Source organism: Chaetodon auriga, chromosome 8, assembly GCF_051107435.1.
Source record: "Chaetodon auriga isolate fChaAug3 chromosome 8, fChaAug3.hap1, whole genome shotgun sequence".
Classification (NCBI taxonomy): domain Eukaryota; kingdom Metazoa; phylum Chordata; class Actinopteri; order Chaetodontiformes; family Chaetodontidae; genus Chaetodon; species Chaetodon auriga.
In genome coordinates, this window is record NC_135081.1 from 26,037,992 (window position 1) to 26,051,304 (window position 13,313).

The 13,313-nt window shown below is 43.1% G+C and overlaps 1 protein-coding gene across 1 annotated transcript; it reads right to left on the reverse strand.

Annotated features, from left to right (window-relative positions):
* Positions 1-4,824: 4,824 nt before the first annotated feature.
* On the reverse strand, positions 4,825-12,907 carry LOC143324965 (cortexin-3). The gene is made up of 2 exons (XM_076737789.1): positions 12,060-12,907; positions 4,825-6,877 (listed from the first exon to the last, which is right to left on the reverse strand). Exon 2 carries the CDS (start codon positions 6,798-6,800, stop codon positions 6,549-6,551), a length of 252 nt encoding a protein of 83 aa, XP_076593904.1. The 5' UTR covers positions 6,801-6,877; positions 12,060-12,907; the 3' UTR covers positions 4,825-6,548.
* Between the last annotated feature and the right edge of the window lie 406 nt (positions 12,908-13,313).

Here is a 13,313-nt window from a genome sequence, read left to right on the forward strand (position 1 = left end):
TCAGACTTTGCACAGTCTAATGAAGTCTAGGCCATAATCTGTGTCAGAATCTATGAAATCAATGTTGAGGTGTGTCATAAAGTGAGATTATAACCAGGTGAGTCGTAGCTTTAGGATGCAAATAAAAAAACTGAGGCAAGTTGACGCGTCATCAACTCGCAGCATCCATCCACTGAGACTATGTAGCGTTACCTCGGTTCAGTGTATCCTGTCGTATTTCATGTCGTATTCAGGATGGTTAGTTTGTCACATCTCTGAATCTGTGTCTCACAGTAAGATCTAGGACCACCATTTTTAATTAACGACCAAAGATTTCACCACGTTCCTCTCGTGATTGTCATGTGGAAACTGTAAAAAGGCCTTAAAAGTCAGGATACCTTTGTTATTTTGGTCATTGTTAATGTGTCGTGAGAGTCCCCCAACTTTGTGGAAACCACTGCAGAACTCTAATAAGCACGTCTTATTTTCTGGAAAAGGCAGTTATGAAATTATTTTGTCTCTGAGGCAATAAAGGCACCGAAAAAAAGGACAAAGTGTTTCTTATGTAATTCCTGTGCAAAACAACCCCAAAGCTTTAATGGTTGTTATGATGTCTCAGTGTCCAGGAGAAAGACATAAAACACAACAAATGAAGATATTTAAGGTGAATAGATTTAAATCGGAATAATTTTAATAGAAAGATCTTTTACATTTCAATAAAAATGTGTTCTTTTATTTCCAGTTGGCATTTATCTTTATGTATATAAATATCCCAACTCTTGTTAGTTATTATTTGCATGCAAAATTATGCAGTCATTTATGTAAATTGTCCACATTTTTTGTGCTGCAGCCAGTGGAAGCATTTATCCTCCAGCTGCGCTGGTGAAGCTCTCCAGTGGTCACCAGTAATGACTGTCATTATACTGGGTGGCTCCCAGTGGCCAACTGTCGGACACCGTGGTGAAAAATATTGTTGCACTCGGCTCTCTGCTTCAAAACCCTTGAAATGTGTGCACAAAATGACTCAGTGGGAGGGAGCGCTGGTGTTTGATGTGATGCGTGTTCTCGAACAGCTGCCTTCCCACTTTGAGGACTAAAGCAGATTGTGGCTGACATGAATCTGACAGACCAGCTCCAGACTTTCAGTAAGACGTAGGAGAAGGGATCACATCGCCCCTGTTTTATCCTCCTTGCGCAGGCTGCCTGTAATTTTCAGAGCAGATCTCAAATTTAGCCTTAAAAGCATTTCGTGGCCGGGGTCTTTGCTATGTCATAGAGCTTTGAAGGTTGTGTGAACGCTCACGTAGCCTGAGATCACCTGGCAGGGGCCCTCAGGCTGTCCCGCAGAGACCAGGAGTGACAGAGCCTCATCTGTCAGGGCCCTGAGGCTCAGCACAACCTGCCTGAGGAGAATGGCTACTAGCATCCGTGCCACCTTCAGAATCACCTCCTAAAATGCAGCCATACTTGTTTTTTTCCCCCCTCCCTCTTCTGTTTTAACACAATCCAATGCAGTGGACTTAAGACAGACACTCTCATGGCGAGACCTACGCTGTTTGAGACTGTGTCAGCAGGATGGTGATTTCTATTTTTAGCCATGCTGGCGGCTTGGCTCTAGGGATGGCAGCGTCGGTCTGTCCGTTTTATTTAGACATTCATGGTCCCCAGAGGACGAATTCTACTGACTGGTGATCTCCTGCCTTTTCCTCTAGCAGCACCATGTGATTGACATTTGTGGTTTCGAATGAAATAGTGAATGAACGAGCCTATTGGATGCACTGAACTGTAGTCACTTTTCATATATTGCCTTCACTGATTCGGGCACTGAAGCTAAACTTTGACTTTGACTATGGTGTAGATCTACAACCCTGATTCCAAAGAAGGCTGGTACTCCTTTAAAAACAAAAACAAGACTTTAGATAATCATCTACTATCTGAAGTATGACTAATTTGCTGTGAATTCTGGGTAAATTTGGACTTTTTCAGGCTACAAAACATCGCTGATTGAGCCACCGCAACTTTTAGACTTAAGATAAATCAGTTTTTATCTTTGTGAAACTGTCTAACTTGGCATAAGCAAAATTAAGACTGACCGAAATGACAAACAAGTACAATATTAATATCTTAATTAATTAATATCTTTACTTTCAGGCTCAAATGTACTTCAGTTCAGTACCAATTAGCAAATGTTAGCATGCCAAACTCAGATGGTGAATGTGGTAAACACTACACCTAAATATCATTAGCATGTTAGCACTGACTTGTGATGCTAGCATGCTCACAAGTCAATGCTAACATGCTAGCATGTCTCAAAGCACAGCTATGCTGAAGTACAGCGCAGGAGAGCCGCTAGCATGGCTGTAAACTATGTCTCGTTAGTCTGTTTTTGGCTATTTTGATTATACACTACAACTGTTGTCACTGCTAACTCACCTGTTGCTTCTTAGCACCAGGAGGATGTAAGAAACAGGAGGTTCAGACAAGAACACTGAGAACCTACTACAGAGAATCAAACCTGGATTTTTGGAAGTTCTCATCTCAACTCAGGTGGTTTTTGATGCTGTTGCATTGGTTTGACTTATATTGCAACATTATTCCTGTCATTTTGTCCAGCAGCATACTTTAGAAATCCATCTATAGCCTCAAAACTCAGCATGAAGTTTCTCTGCTACACAGAAAGCCGATGTTTTATGTCCTGTTATTGGATCATCCTGCAGTATGTTATGCAGGCACTTGTGATATTGCGTCTTGCCTTATCTGCTTTTGTTCTCTTTGCCACGTTTTATTCTATTTAACTGCAGCTAATGATTATTTACATAATTAGGTAATCTCTCAATTATTGTTTCAATCAATTTTTCAGCCAATTAGCTGTTTAGTCTTTAAAAAGTCAGAAGAGACTGAAAATTGTCTGACACCATTCAGCAGAGCCCCGGGGGATGTCTTCATAATTTGCTTGTTTTTTCCAACCAGCCGTCCACAACACATAAATATTTAATTTGCAGTAATATGAAGTCAGAGAAAAGCAACAAATCATCACATTTAAAAAGCTGGAAGCAGCTAATATTTAGCATTTTTCTTCTTGACTGATCACCAAAGTTCTTGTTGATTCATTTCCCGTCAATCAACGATTTGTTCCAGCACTAATTCCAGCAGCCTTTTATGATGCGTCGTGCGCTGCAGATTTGAGCACAAAGCAATCCAACATTTCTCTGAAAGCTGCAGACCTGAAGCATTCTTGAATAATGCCGGCGATCATCTCCTCTTCGGCGCCAATGTTCCCAGAGTCTCACACTATTCGTCAGTGAAATAGTTGACAGACTATTGTGAACGTCGCCAGCTCTCAGGAATAAGAGGAATCACTGCAAAATCAATTACACAATATCAGTAGCTGCTCTCTTATCCTCTTGCACAGCTATTCACATTCACAGGGGAACAGTCCCTTCCAACCTGTTCAGAGACCATTAAATTAACTGGAGGCTGAATAGTGAAATGGGGCTTTTGGAGAGGGAATAAATTCAACATAAGGCGTTTGAGCGTGCACAGCGGAGAATGAAAATAATTCAATTATCAGTGGCTTTCTTTAATATGAGGCATGTTGCATAAAGCATGACTGGGTATTGATCCATAATGGTTAATGTTCCCCGCTGCCGCTCCCACTTGCTGTGTGAGGGCGTGTTTAGATTGGATTATAATCTTTGTTTGGCATGAGCTAATGAGATTTCACAAACAGAAAATGAAGGCTTTGGTTGCAAAATGATTTGTTTCTATTTTGGTTATCGCTCAGAATGATCACCGTTTGAAAGCCCCTGGGTGACACTTACAGAAAAACAACAGTATTTTTGGATCAGCGAACGTTTTCTGAGGACTGACAACTTCTGAGGTGTTCGCTTTCATGTCAGAATCAGTCTTGAATGCAGGAGTCATTGTTTTCGAATGAAGGGTGTCATAATCGCTCCTCCTCTGATGTGTTTCCTACATCCCAGAAATGTTCGCTACTTACAGCTTCTTGTGAAACAAACTGGCCTCCTCCTCGCGCCAGCTCGCAGCTTCCTGTATGAACAAATGATGCATGTTTAGCTCCGCTTTCATATTACAGCCGTTATCAGCCGAGCGTGGCATCCACACCAGTATTTTGACTTTTAGAAATAAGCAAACAGTGAGAAGGTTTCAGTAAAGACGTAGGTTGTCTCTTACATAATAATCCAAAAAGCGCAGACTGCACATTTCTCCTCTGTGGGATCAGCTCGCATTTAAAATTCTGATCCGCTTCAGCTCCCAGCCCTCCCTAAAAAAAAAAATAAAAAAATAAAACAACAAAAAAAAACCTGTGGATGTGTGATATCAGCAGAATTATTAAATAACACACACGACAGATGCACACACTCACTTGCAAAACAAAATTCACAGGTCGATCTGGCTTCAGTGTGAGAGACGAGGCAGGGTTTTCGGGGAGGTGTGCAGCAGATAATTGCATATCAACATATTCAGTGTTGTTGTCAGAGGGAAGATTGTTATTCTGCATGGCGTTCTGGAGGGTCTCAGCTCAAAGAGCAGTCTGGGCCTGGAGCCTCGAGACTACTGTGTCTGCGTGTGTGTGTGTGTGTGTGTAGCCAGACAAAGTGTCTGGGTTCACAGAAAACCAATCGAGACACCTGCCGGCTACCACTGCCAGCCGCTGATAAAACGGGGAAAAGAATGTATTGGGCCTCTGGCACATATGGCTGCCTTGAAAAGGGCAGGGTGGCTTGGACGAACGGTTTTCTCATCCATTTTTTTTTTTGTTTGTTTGTTTGTCCTTAACACCTGCCACCTGAGCCTAATGAAATAAAACACATTAAAAGGCAGTTGTGCACTCTGATCATTTTTATTAGAAAAAGGACGGCGGCTCCAGGCGAAAAACGGATCGAAACAAAAGGCTCCAGTACAGACAGGAAATGGCTGCTTGAGCAACTGACCCACAGCTACAACATCAGGATTAAAGCACTTCACCATTTATCATGCACGGAGAGGATACTCTGCAAGAAATACATGCGGAAAAAGAAACAAAACACATCACCTCAGCACAACGTCGCAACATCTGCGATAGGTAGGAAAAGGCCACAGCAGATCACAAGAACATCACACGTCATCGAAAGGGTCAGAGTTCACTTCCTGTCCCAGCAGGAACAAGAGCAGGGAAAGGTTTTTTTTTCTTTTTAGCGGGTTGTATGACATCTCCGTGAAGTGCAAAGACACAGTCGCATCAGTGACTGGCTGATTTCCAGCGTCTCCGCTACCTACGATACTGTAAACAATCTACACTATAAGGCGCACAGTTGAAAAATTGCCCAACGAAAGAGCCACAACATCAGTTCGTAAAGGGTTTGATGTGAAAACGCATCTTCATCATCAACTCTCTGCAGATCTGGCATACCAACTGTCAATATACCAACTGCAGGCAGTAAAATGCTGTTTAAGTTTCTTAAATGGGCACTACACAAAAAACTACATTTAAAGACAAAAATATGAACCCATTTTCTTCCTTTTTCCTAAAACATCGATCTAAACTTCTTCTTTTTTTTCTTTTTTCTTTTTTTCAAAGGAGGCACACGGTACAGCACAGTAAACTTTTTTTCTTCAATACCTCTTTTGGTTGTTGACATCTAAAGACGTGGACACAGCAGGGCCCTCCAGGACTGAGAGGACAAATAGTTTTTTATCGCACACACAGAACAGTTATAGTTACTCACTGCTGGCATCTGTCCGTCCAAACCTTTCCAGAACATTAAAGGGAGAACTTTTCCACCACTGCTTCCTCATTGTGATCACTATAATCTTAAAGCCAGTCGTACCTTACTGTCCAGAAGGATCACCACACAATATCCTACAAAAACATAAGGCATTAAATTCCCCGCCGCCTGAATCACATCAGTCATACAAAGTCTCTTGGACCTCTTGTGTCTGTCCACAAATTAAGACAAAATACGCTAAAAACAAAAGACCTCAACAACCTCCACTATTTATTCTGCAAATTCTTTTTTTCACGACGGTTTTAAACACTGATTGTCTACATTATTAATAAAAATCTAAGGACGTAAACATGAAAAGATGTAAACACTGTTTTCATCCAACTGGCTTGGACCTCAAAAGATATTCGACCCTGTGTGAGATGTGAGAAAATACTAAGTCTTCCACACATGAGATGGAGGAGGAACGAGGTAGTCCACAAGAGAACTGATGGCAGGGGAAGGGAGTTATGGGTAACCGTAACTGGCTCTGGTGCATCACTTGGATTTATGGTCACGGTAGTTTGCGGTTTGATCAATAATCTTCATAGTTGTCTTCTTATGGTTGAGAATCTTCTGATTTGGCAGGGAGAAGCTGTTGAACTCAGGTTTGCGCTCATTTCGATGACGAGCCTTCAAAATTCTTTTACGTCTGAACTTTCAGAGGATTTTCTGAAAGCTGTCGTTTTCCTGCTGAATCAGCAGTCATTCGTTCTTAGGGCCAAAGTGCTCTTTAAGCATCAAATCGGTCTTTTCTTTGAATTTTTCTTTTGTTTTTTCCAGTGTGTGCACCCGCAGGGCTCCTCAGACGATGCGGTAATCGAACGTGTCCTTCTCGGTGTGGTCTGTCCAGTTGGACGAGGGCATGCTGCGGTAGGGGTCCAGCAGGATGCGGAAACAGCGGACGATGAGCAGGGCCAGGAAGATGAAGAGCAGCAGCACGAAGACGAACGCCGCCTTCTGCTCCAGCGTCAGGTAGGAAGGCACGTGATGGCCACCGCCCGACGAGGACAGCGTGCTGCTGAAGAGGCCCTCAGCCATCCTGGGCACATCCATGCTTGATCGTCTCGGCTCCAGCTCTTTGTCGGTTGCTTAAAGATTTCGGAGGGGAAGATGGGCTCAGTGGATAAGACCTGCGGGAGAATCCAAACAGACGGATTATACTGGAGAGCGTGTCCTCTGCGGTTTGACAGATGAAACAGCAAACCCATTTATCAACTCAGTGTAATCGTATGAACAGAAAAAGCATCAAATCTCAACACTTTAAACAGGAACAAAACAGAATGTGTCTCAGACCAACAAAGTGGCTCTCAGATTAGTTTATTTTTGGAACTCCAGGCGAAAAGCCCGTTCTGTGAGTAAAGAAGGCTCAGGGGACTCCTTTGGCCTTGAATTTCTGCAGCTCAGGGGGTTTGAATTGGCACTTTGGAGTTTCAGTCATACAGCATTTATTGGAGGCAACACCGCTCTGATGGTAGATATGTCACTGGCACCATTAAACCACAGCCTGCTAGCCTGAAATACCCCACCCAGCCTCCAATAAATTTGATTCATATGCAACCAATCTGCAGCTGCAAATTAAATTCAGTGGCACTATTAGTTTTAAACATTGTCATACATGAGAAGAAATGAATTTCTCCTCTCAGGTTTCATGAATGTAAAACTTACATGCAAACGGTTTAACGAGGGCTGTTTTACCAGTCAGGGGAGGCGGGTGGCTGTCATTCATTTTGAACACGGGGAATGGTCCAAACCATAATCCAGTCTAACCCTGCAGTGAAAACTAGACCTGGAGTCATGTCTCCCCGAGAATATTTCCTTCCAGAGGTGGTTTGATCTTAGGCTGTTTTTCTTGCAGCACAGATGCTACTGAATGATCATAGAAATATCATGGGAAGATTACAGGAATACTACAGGCAGCAGCGTCTCTATGATCCTCTCACTGTGCCGCCACTACATTCTGCTTCTTGTCGCGTTGATCATGAAGGTGACTCTGCTCTGTGGGGTGTATAAGCTGCAGTATAGTATAGAATTGAGTATTTATAGTAGATAGTTTAGAAAATATTGTAAATCTGAGATGAAACTGACAGAAGGGCGGGACTGAGAGAAAAAGGCGTAATTAGAAATCCGTCTGCTGCTTCAGCACCACGGACAGCACCATAAATTCATCGATACACGGTTAGACTGCTGATGTCTCAGAGTCGTGGTCGGAGCCATAACATATTCAACAAAACAACCCCTCTGCTCCTGCACTCTCTCTGCTACCAGGGGATGCAGAGGGAGGATGGCATCCCCCCCCTTCATGCCTCGCCAAAATGCCCACTGGTCGCAGGGCCCAGATCTGTGAGGGCCAAGGTCTGTCAGCTGGAATTAATGCAGGAATACTCATCACTTAAGTTTAATATCACCTGATGTGATGAGTTCCTGCTTTATTGTCTCGTTTTGAGGCTGTGTCGTGTAGCAGGGCCAAAAATCCAGCCTGTGCAGATTTCTGTGTCATTAAATTAATGTGTTTCAAGCCAAGTGATGTTCTATATTTGCCTTATTATCAATCAGTCACATCAAAAGACCAAAACCAACCTTTAAATTCTGCTGCATTCAAGTACTGTCAAGGCCTGACTGTACATCTCACTGGAGCCACACTGTTGCTCTGGATGACATGTCTCTTCATGACTATTAGCTCAAACACTTGTTTATTTTAAGTCAACCCCACATGCATCATCCTGCTGCCAGAAATACTCACTACAGCGCCAAATGATTGTTAATCCACAACAAAAATACTCCCTGAAAATGTACCATTTACTCACATGTGAGTAACATTTACTTAAAACCAGCTGTTTTAAGAAATTCCTGAGCCTTTTTAATGGGATTTGTTAACAATAAGAAAATATACAGTAGCATCAGTGACACACCAAAGCCCAGAAAGTCTGAGAAATGGAGGGTTAACAAGGCCCAGAGGCTCTTTTTTTTTTTTTTTTTTTGCCTTGGAGGCTCCTGGCAGGTTAATCCCACCTGACATAGCCTTGTTGTAGTACAAGTTTGCTACTGGTCACAATGAGAAAAAGGCATAAAAACTTGGGTTCAGTTGCTCATCCCTCCTGCAGTGATACAACGATCACAGCACACCAGAGACTCCAGCAGGACTGAGCCTAAAGGTCAGGTTAGGCTCAGTTTCAGCAGCATTGGACACACTTTTCTCATGAAGACAAAACAATTACGTGACTTTTTTCTCCAAACCGCGCTAAAAGTGCTGAAGTTTGAACAGGAGGAACAGCTTGCAGCTTTCTGTGTGGATCATTTGTTCTGGCAAAAGGAGGCACAATACGTTGAGTTTGGAGAAGCCTGCTGGCTTGTCTGTTCTATAAACAGAGTTCGAGGCAAATTCATCAATCCGAAAACAGCCGGCAGGACGACTCGTCGCTTTCTGTCTCTCACTGAGTGATTGCTACAAACCAGTTTAGTCATTTTTCAGTCACTGCAGACAAAACTGTTTATTTAAACCTCACATATGTGCGATTGCTCAGACATCTAAGGCTGTTTTTCATGCTTCTAGGGATTTTTTTTTCTGCAGCTTTGGACAGAAAATCTGTTTTTTCACAAACTTAACTGCACAATTCAAAACAAAATCAATCAGAGCAGGCATGAGCGGTCAGATGCAGTTATCGAAACGAAGGTTTCTTTTTCGCTTGTGATCGCTTCAAACGCAGTAACATCTACCGCTGTATGTCCAGTTCAGCCAAAGGAGGACGCGTCTTTTTCCTGGTTTCATTTGAATAACTCTTAACACCATCAATAATCAAACAAATTAGCAAACATTAGAGAAAAATATACGAAAAAATGTGTTTTTTCTGCTTTTCCAAACAGCTCATTTTCTCACGATCCCTCAGTTTCAGTTTTTGGGAACAAATTATCTAAAAGACCTGGTTGGAGAAGTTGAGGTTAACATACCCCAAAGTCCTCCTCAATTGTCCACTGTGTTGACAAAATGGTACAGTGGCTTGAAGTTTTATCTGCAGATGGGAGACTTTACTGACCGTTCTGATTGGCTGATCTCTTGGGTCGCCTGCAGCCTTGTCAGCAGATCATCAGTTTTCAGAATTTTGTTGGCAAGCAAAATCTCATAACCAAAAAGGAAATATTAAGAAAAAGAGGGCCAGGTATTTGGCTCCACTTGTCATTTTCAGATCAATTAGATCATTACCAGATTATCAATTGCCTCTAGGAAACGCTTACGTAACCCAAACTCCGATCCTTTTCCGGTTGTGTCCTTCGGTTACGCTTCTGTAAGCGTGAAGAGCCGTCACAGAGGCTGACAATCACTTGGGAGGGGTGGTGGATGTTATGAGACGCTTGAAGTGACAAGATGGGCAGGAGAGCTGTCTCCCTCTGCCTTAAAAAAAACCTAAAAGCCCTCTGTAGGCAACTCTCAGGAGAGAGACAGAGGAGCAGCCTGAGCCCTGCCTCGCTGATCAGCAGCCTGTAATCCATCACACTTAAAACTCAAAAATGATATTTCACAGCAGTGATTCATTGCCCTCGCTGCGAAAAACGATAAGGAATGGGCTGTTTTTCTTTGTCCGCTGCTTTTCCATAAGCGGTCACTGTCAAATCGTAATCTTGTCCTCCAAGGACACGGTGAGGTTAGCGAGTATTAGCACCTTGGACCAGAAAGCACTCTGCTGTTTGTCAGCAGGTTATGTAATGCACTTCAAAAGACTCCCAACATTTACATCAGCAGCAGCTCTATGACTAAGTGCTCAGAGTCTCGAGCTTTTCTTGACAGTTTTACGCAAAGATACACCAAACATTCAATCTTCCCTTGACAACTTTAGGAGGGATGTGCTTCCCATTTCAAAATGAGATCTGCGCCGTTTGAAGAAGGTCACATTATCTATCTACTGTGCTCATCAGCAGCCATGTTTCAGGAGAAAATAATCACTTCTGCAGGCCTGAAATAGCCTCCAGATGACAGAAACACTGATACATGACGCCTGATATTAGAAACTGACCAGCATGATGTAAAAGCACAAGTTATTTTGGTCCAGCTGTAAAGACATCAGTGACGGCTGCTGTGGCGAGGAGATGAAGCAAAGTCAGGAGAATTGATGAGGAAGAAAGTGTGACAAGGACACGGAGCCAAATTTAGAAATGAAGCCAATTATGTTGAAAAGTTGATCGAACCTGCTGGGCTGAGCGTGTGTGTGTGTGTGTGTGTGTGTGTGTGTGCGTGCGAGACTATGACTATGGAGAATTCTAAGTGCATGAGGATTTAGGGGAATATTTAGAGTTTATTTTGCAGCATGTTGTCAATGATTTCACAATATAAAATGTCCTGTGTCATTAAATGTTGAACGGCCACCAAGGAGCTGTTACCAACACAGAATAATACAACAAAAATATGGTCAGATGTATGTCAAAATGTACATTTTGACATTTTTTTCTGTCTTGAATTTTCCTTCCACTCAGTGTGTGATTAAGTCTAAAGAGAATGCCACACTGCACTTCACTACACACACTCTTTGTGTATATGACCAACACACCTTTCAGTCCTTATAACAACACATGCACACGTTTCATTATTAAATTCAAAGAAACTGAGCAAGAATTTGAAAATTGGCATTAAAAAATATTTAAATAACTATATAAAAATCATATATAAGCTAATATTTCTTTTGTAGCTGAAATTCTTACATTTTACCTCTAATTTTCTATAATCTTATTTGAAGAGTAACAGGTTTTTATGTGAAGAAATGCGAGCAAAAGAGGAAAAGGAGGTGAATTTTAGAAAAAAAACAAACATGACGCCATTCGAGTTTACTAAACATGGAAATACGCATTTAATAAATGAGTAAATGCAAAAGAGTGCTGATAAGAACACCAATCCTCGTACTGATATAGTTGAATTTATTTGGCCTGATGCTCCCAAATGCGTGTAATCCAGCTGTGATCAAAGGTAGACACACCCGCAGCCTCAACGCAGGAACAACAATTCAGAGCGAAATGAGGAGCCGCCATTAACATGAACGTATAAAACCTGCATCTAAACCACATCCGCAGCTCATCTGTTCCGTCTGTACACCGCCAGCTTTGCATCGGAACGAGTCGGTATAGGAGCACAGCTGGACTCCTCACCGCGCACGTGGATGCATCAAAACGCTTTCCCTCTCCGGTGCGTCTCGCGGCGCGGCGCGCACCTTGACAGCACAGAACCAAACGATTAAATGAACACACTGGGGGGGAAGAAAAAGGTGCAGGTGAAGCTGGCGGTGAGCGCATCGGCTGCAGGTGAAAGTGGCCGAGTGTGTAAACACTAACCTGTTGTTATCAGGGGAGCTCGGGAATCTCCGTCAGCGGCGGCTCTCCATTCCGACGATCCGACGATTCTGTTTTCAGACTCTTCACCGAAACAGTGACAACGACCGGACGCGTCCTTGCAGCTCGCGGGGCTCCTCACCTCATGACAGAAAAACCCTCGCAGTGGTGTTTTTTTCTGTCTTTGCTGACTGAGCCGGGCAGACCTCACCCTCTGCTGCTCCTTTCTTTTTTTTCCTCTTGTCGTCCTGACGCGCCGCTCATCCCCGCAGACTCACGCGCAGAGATGTAGTGGTACCCCGTCGCTACTGGCAACCTGTTGCCATAGCAATCCTCCAGGTAGGCTGTATATTGCAAGCGGATGAGGGAAAGGTGTGGCCCTGGTATGATGTTCGCAAATCACAAATATAACATGAGAAGAACGTAAAAATTTAAAGAGAAGTGCGCGTTAAAGTGATATCGTCAGTGGAGGTCAAAGGTGGAGTTTAAAGTGACCTTTGTGGTATCCTAATGGGCCTTAAATATTATTTTGAAGATTCTTTGTCATTATTAGCAGCATATTCTGCAAAAGCAGGCTTTGTAATAACCAACAATGTCCAGGACAGACACGCACACCCAGTGAGAAATCAGCAGGCTGCAGACTTCGCCACAGACGGACAGGACGGTCAGGCCGGCTGTGGGCAGACTGTGAGGTGAAGGTGTGATGGGCATCTCAAGCAGAAAACACTCATCTCGTGTCTTTTTTGGTGACAAGCTGCAGAGTCTTTGCTGTCTCACCCTGACAGATGCAAATCCCCCCTCGGAGCTCCGCGAGGACGTGACAGTCCATGGAGGGGTCAGGGAGTGACTGCGCAGAGCAGCTGGGGGGGAACTCTGAGGTTACATAATGCCCTCAGCCAACTGTCAGAGTCCAAGCGTTGTGCAGCGTCTCCACCTGGTGGAGGCTAGCGAGGACTGCAGCTGCTGAAACTGACACTTTGGCTGCATTTTAATCTGTAATGTGATGTTTTTAATGGGTCAGAGGAATAAATCATAGTGAACAGCATCCAAGGCTCTGCTGCAGTGGAAGACAATGTCTTTTTAAAGGACCACCTTTCTTTAAATAAGGCTGAATTCAATAATCTCTTTAATCTGTGCACACAGCTCTTTAGAGGTCACCAGTGTAGGATTTAGGGAGGTGTATTTGTAGAAATGGAATATCAACTCTATAATTATGTTTTCATTAGTGTATAATAATCTGAAAATAAGAATTGTCTT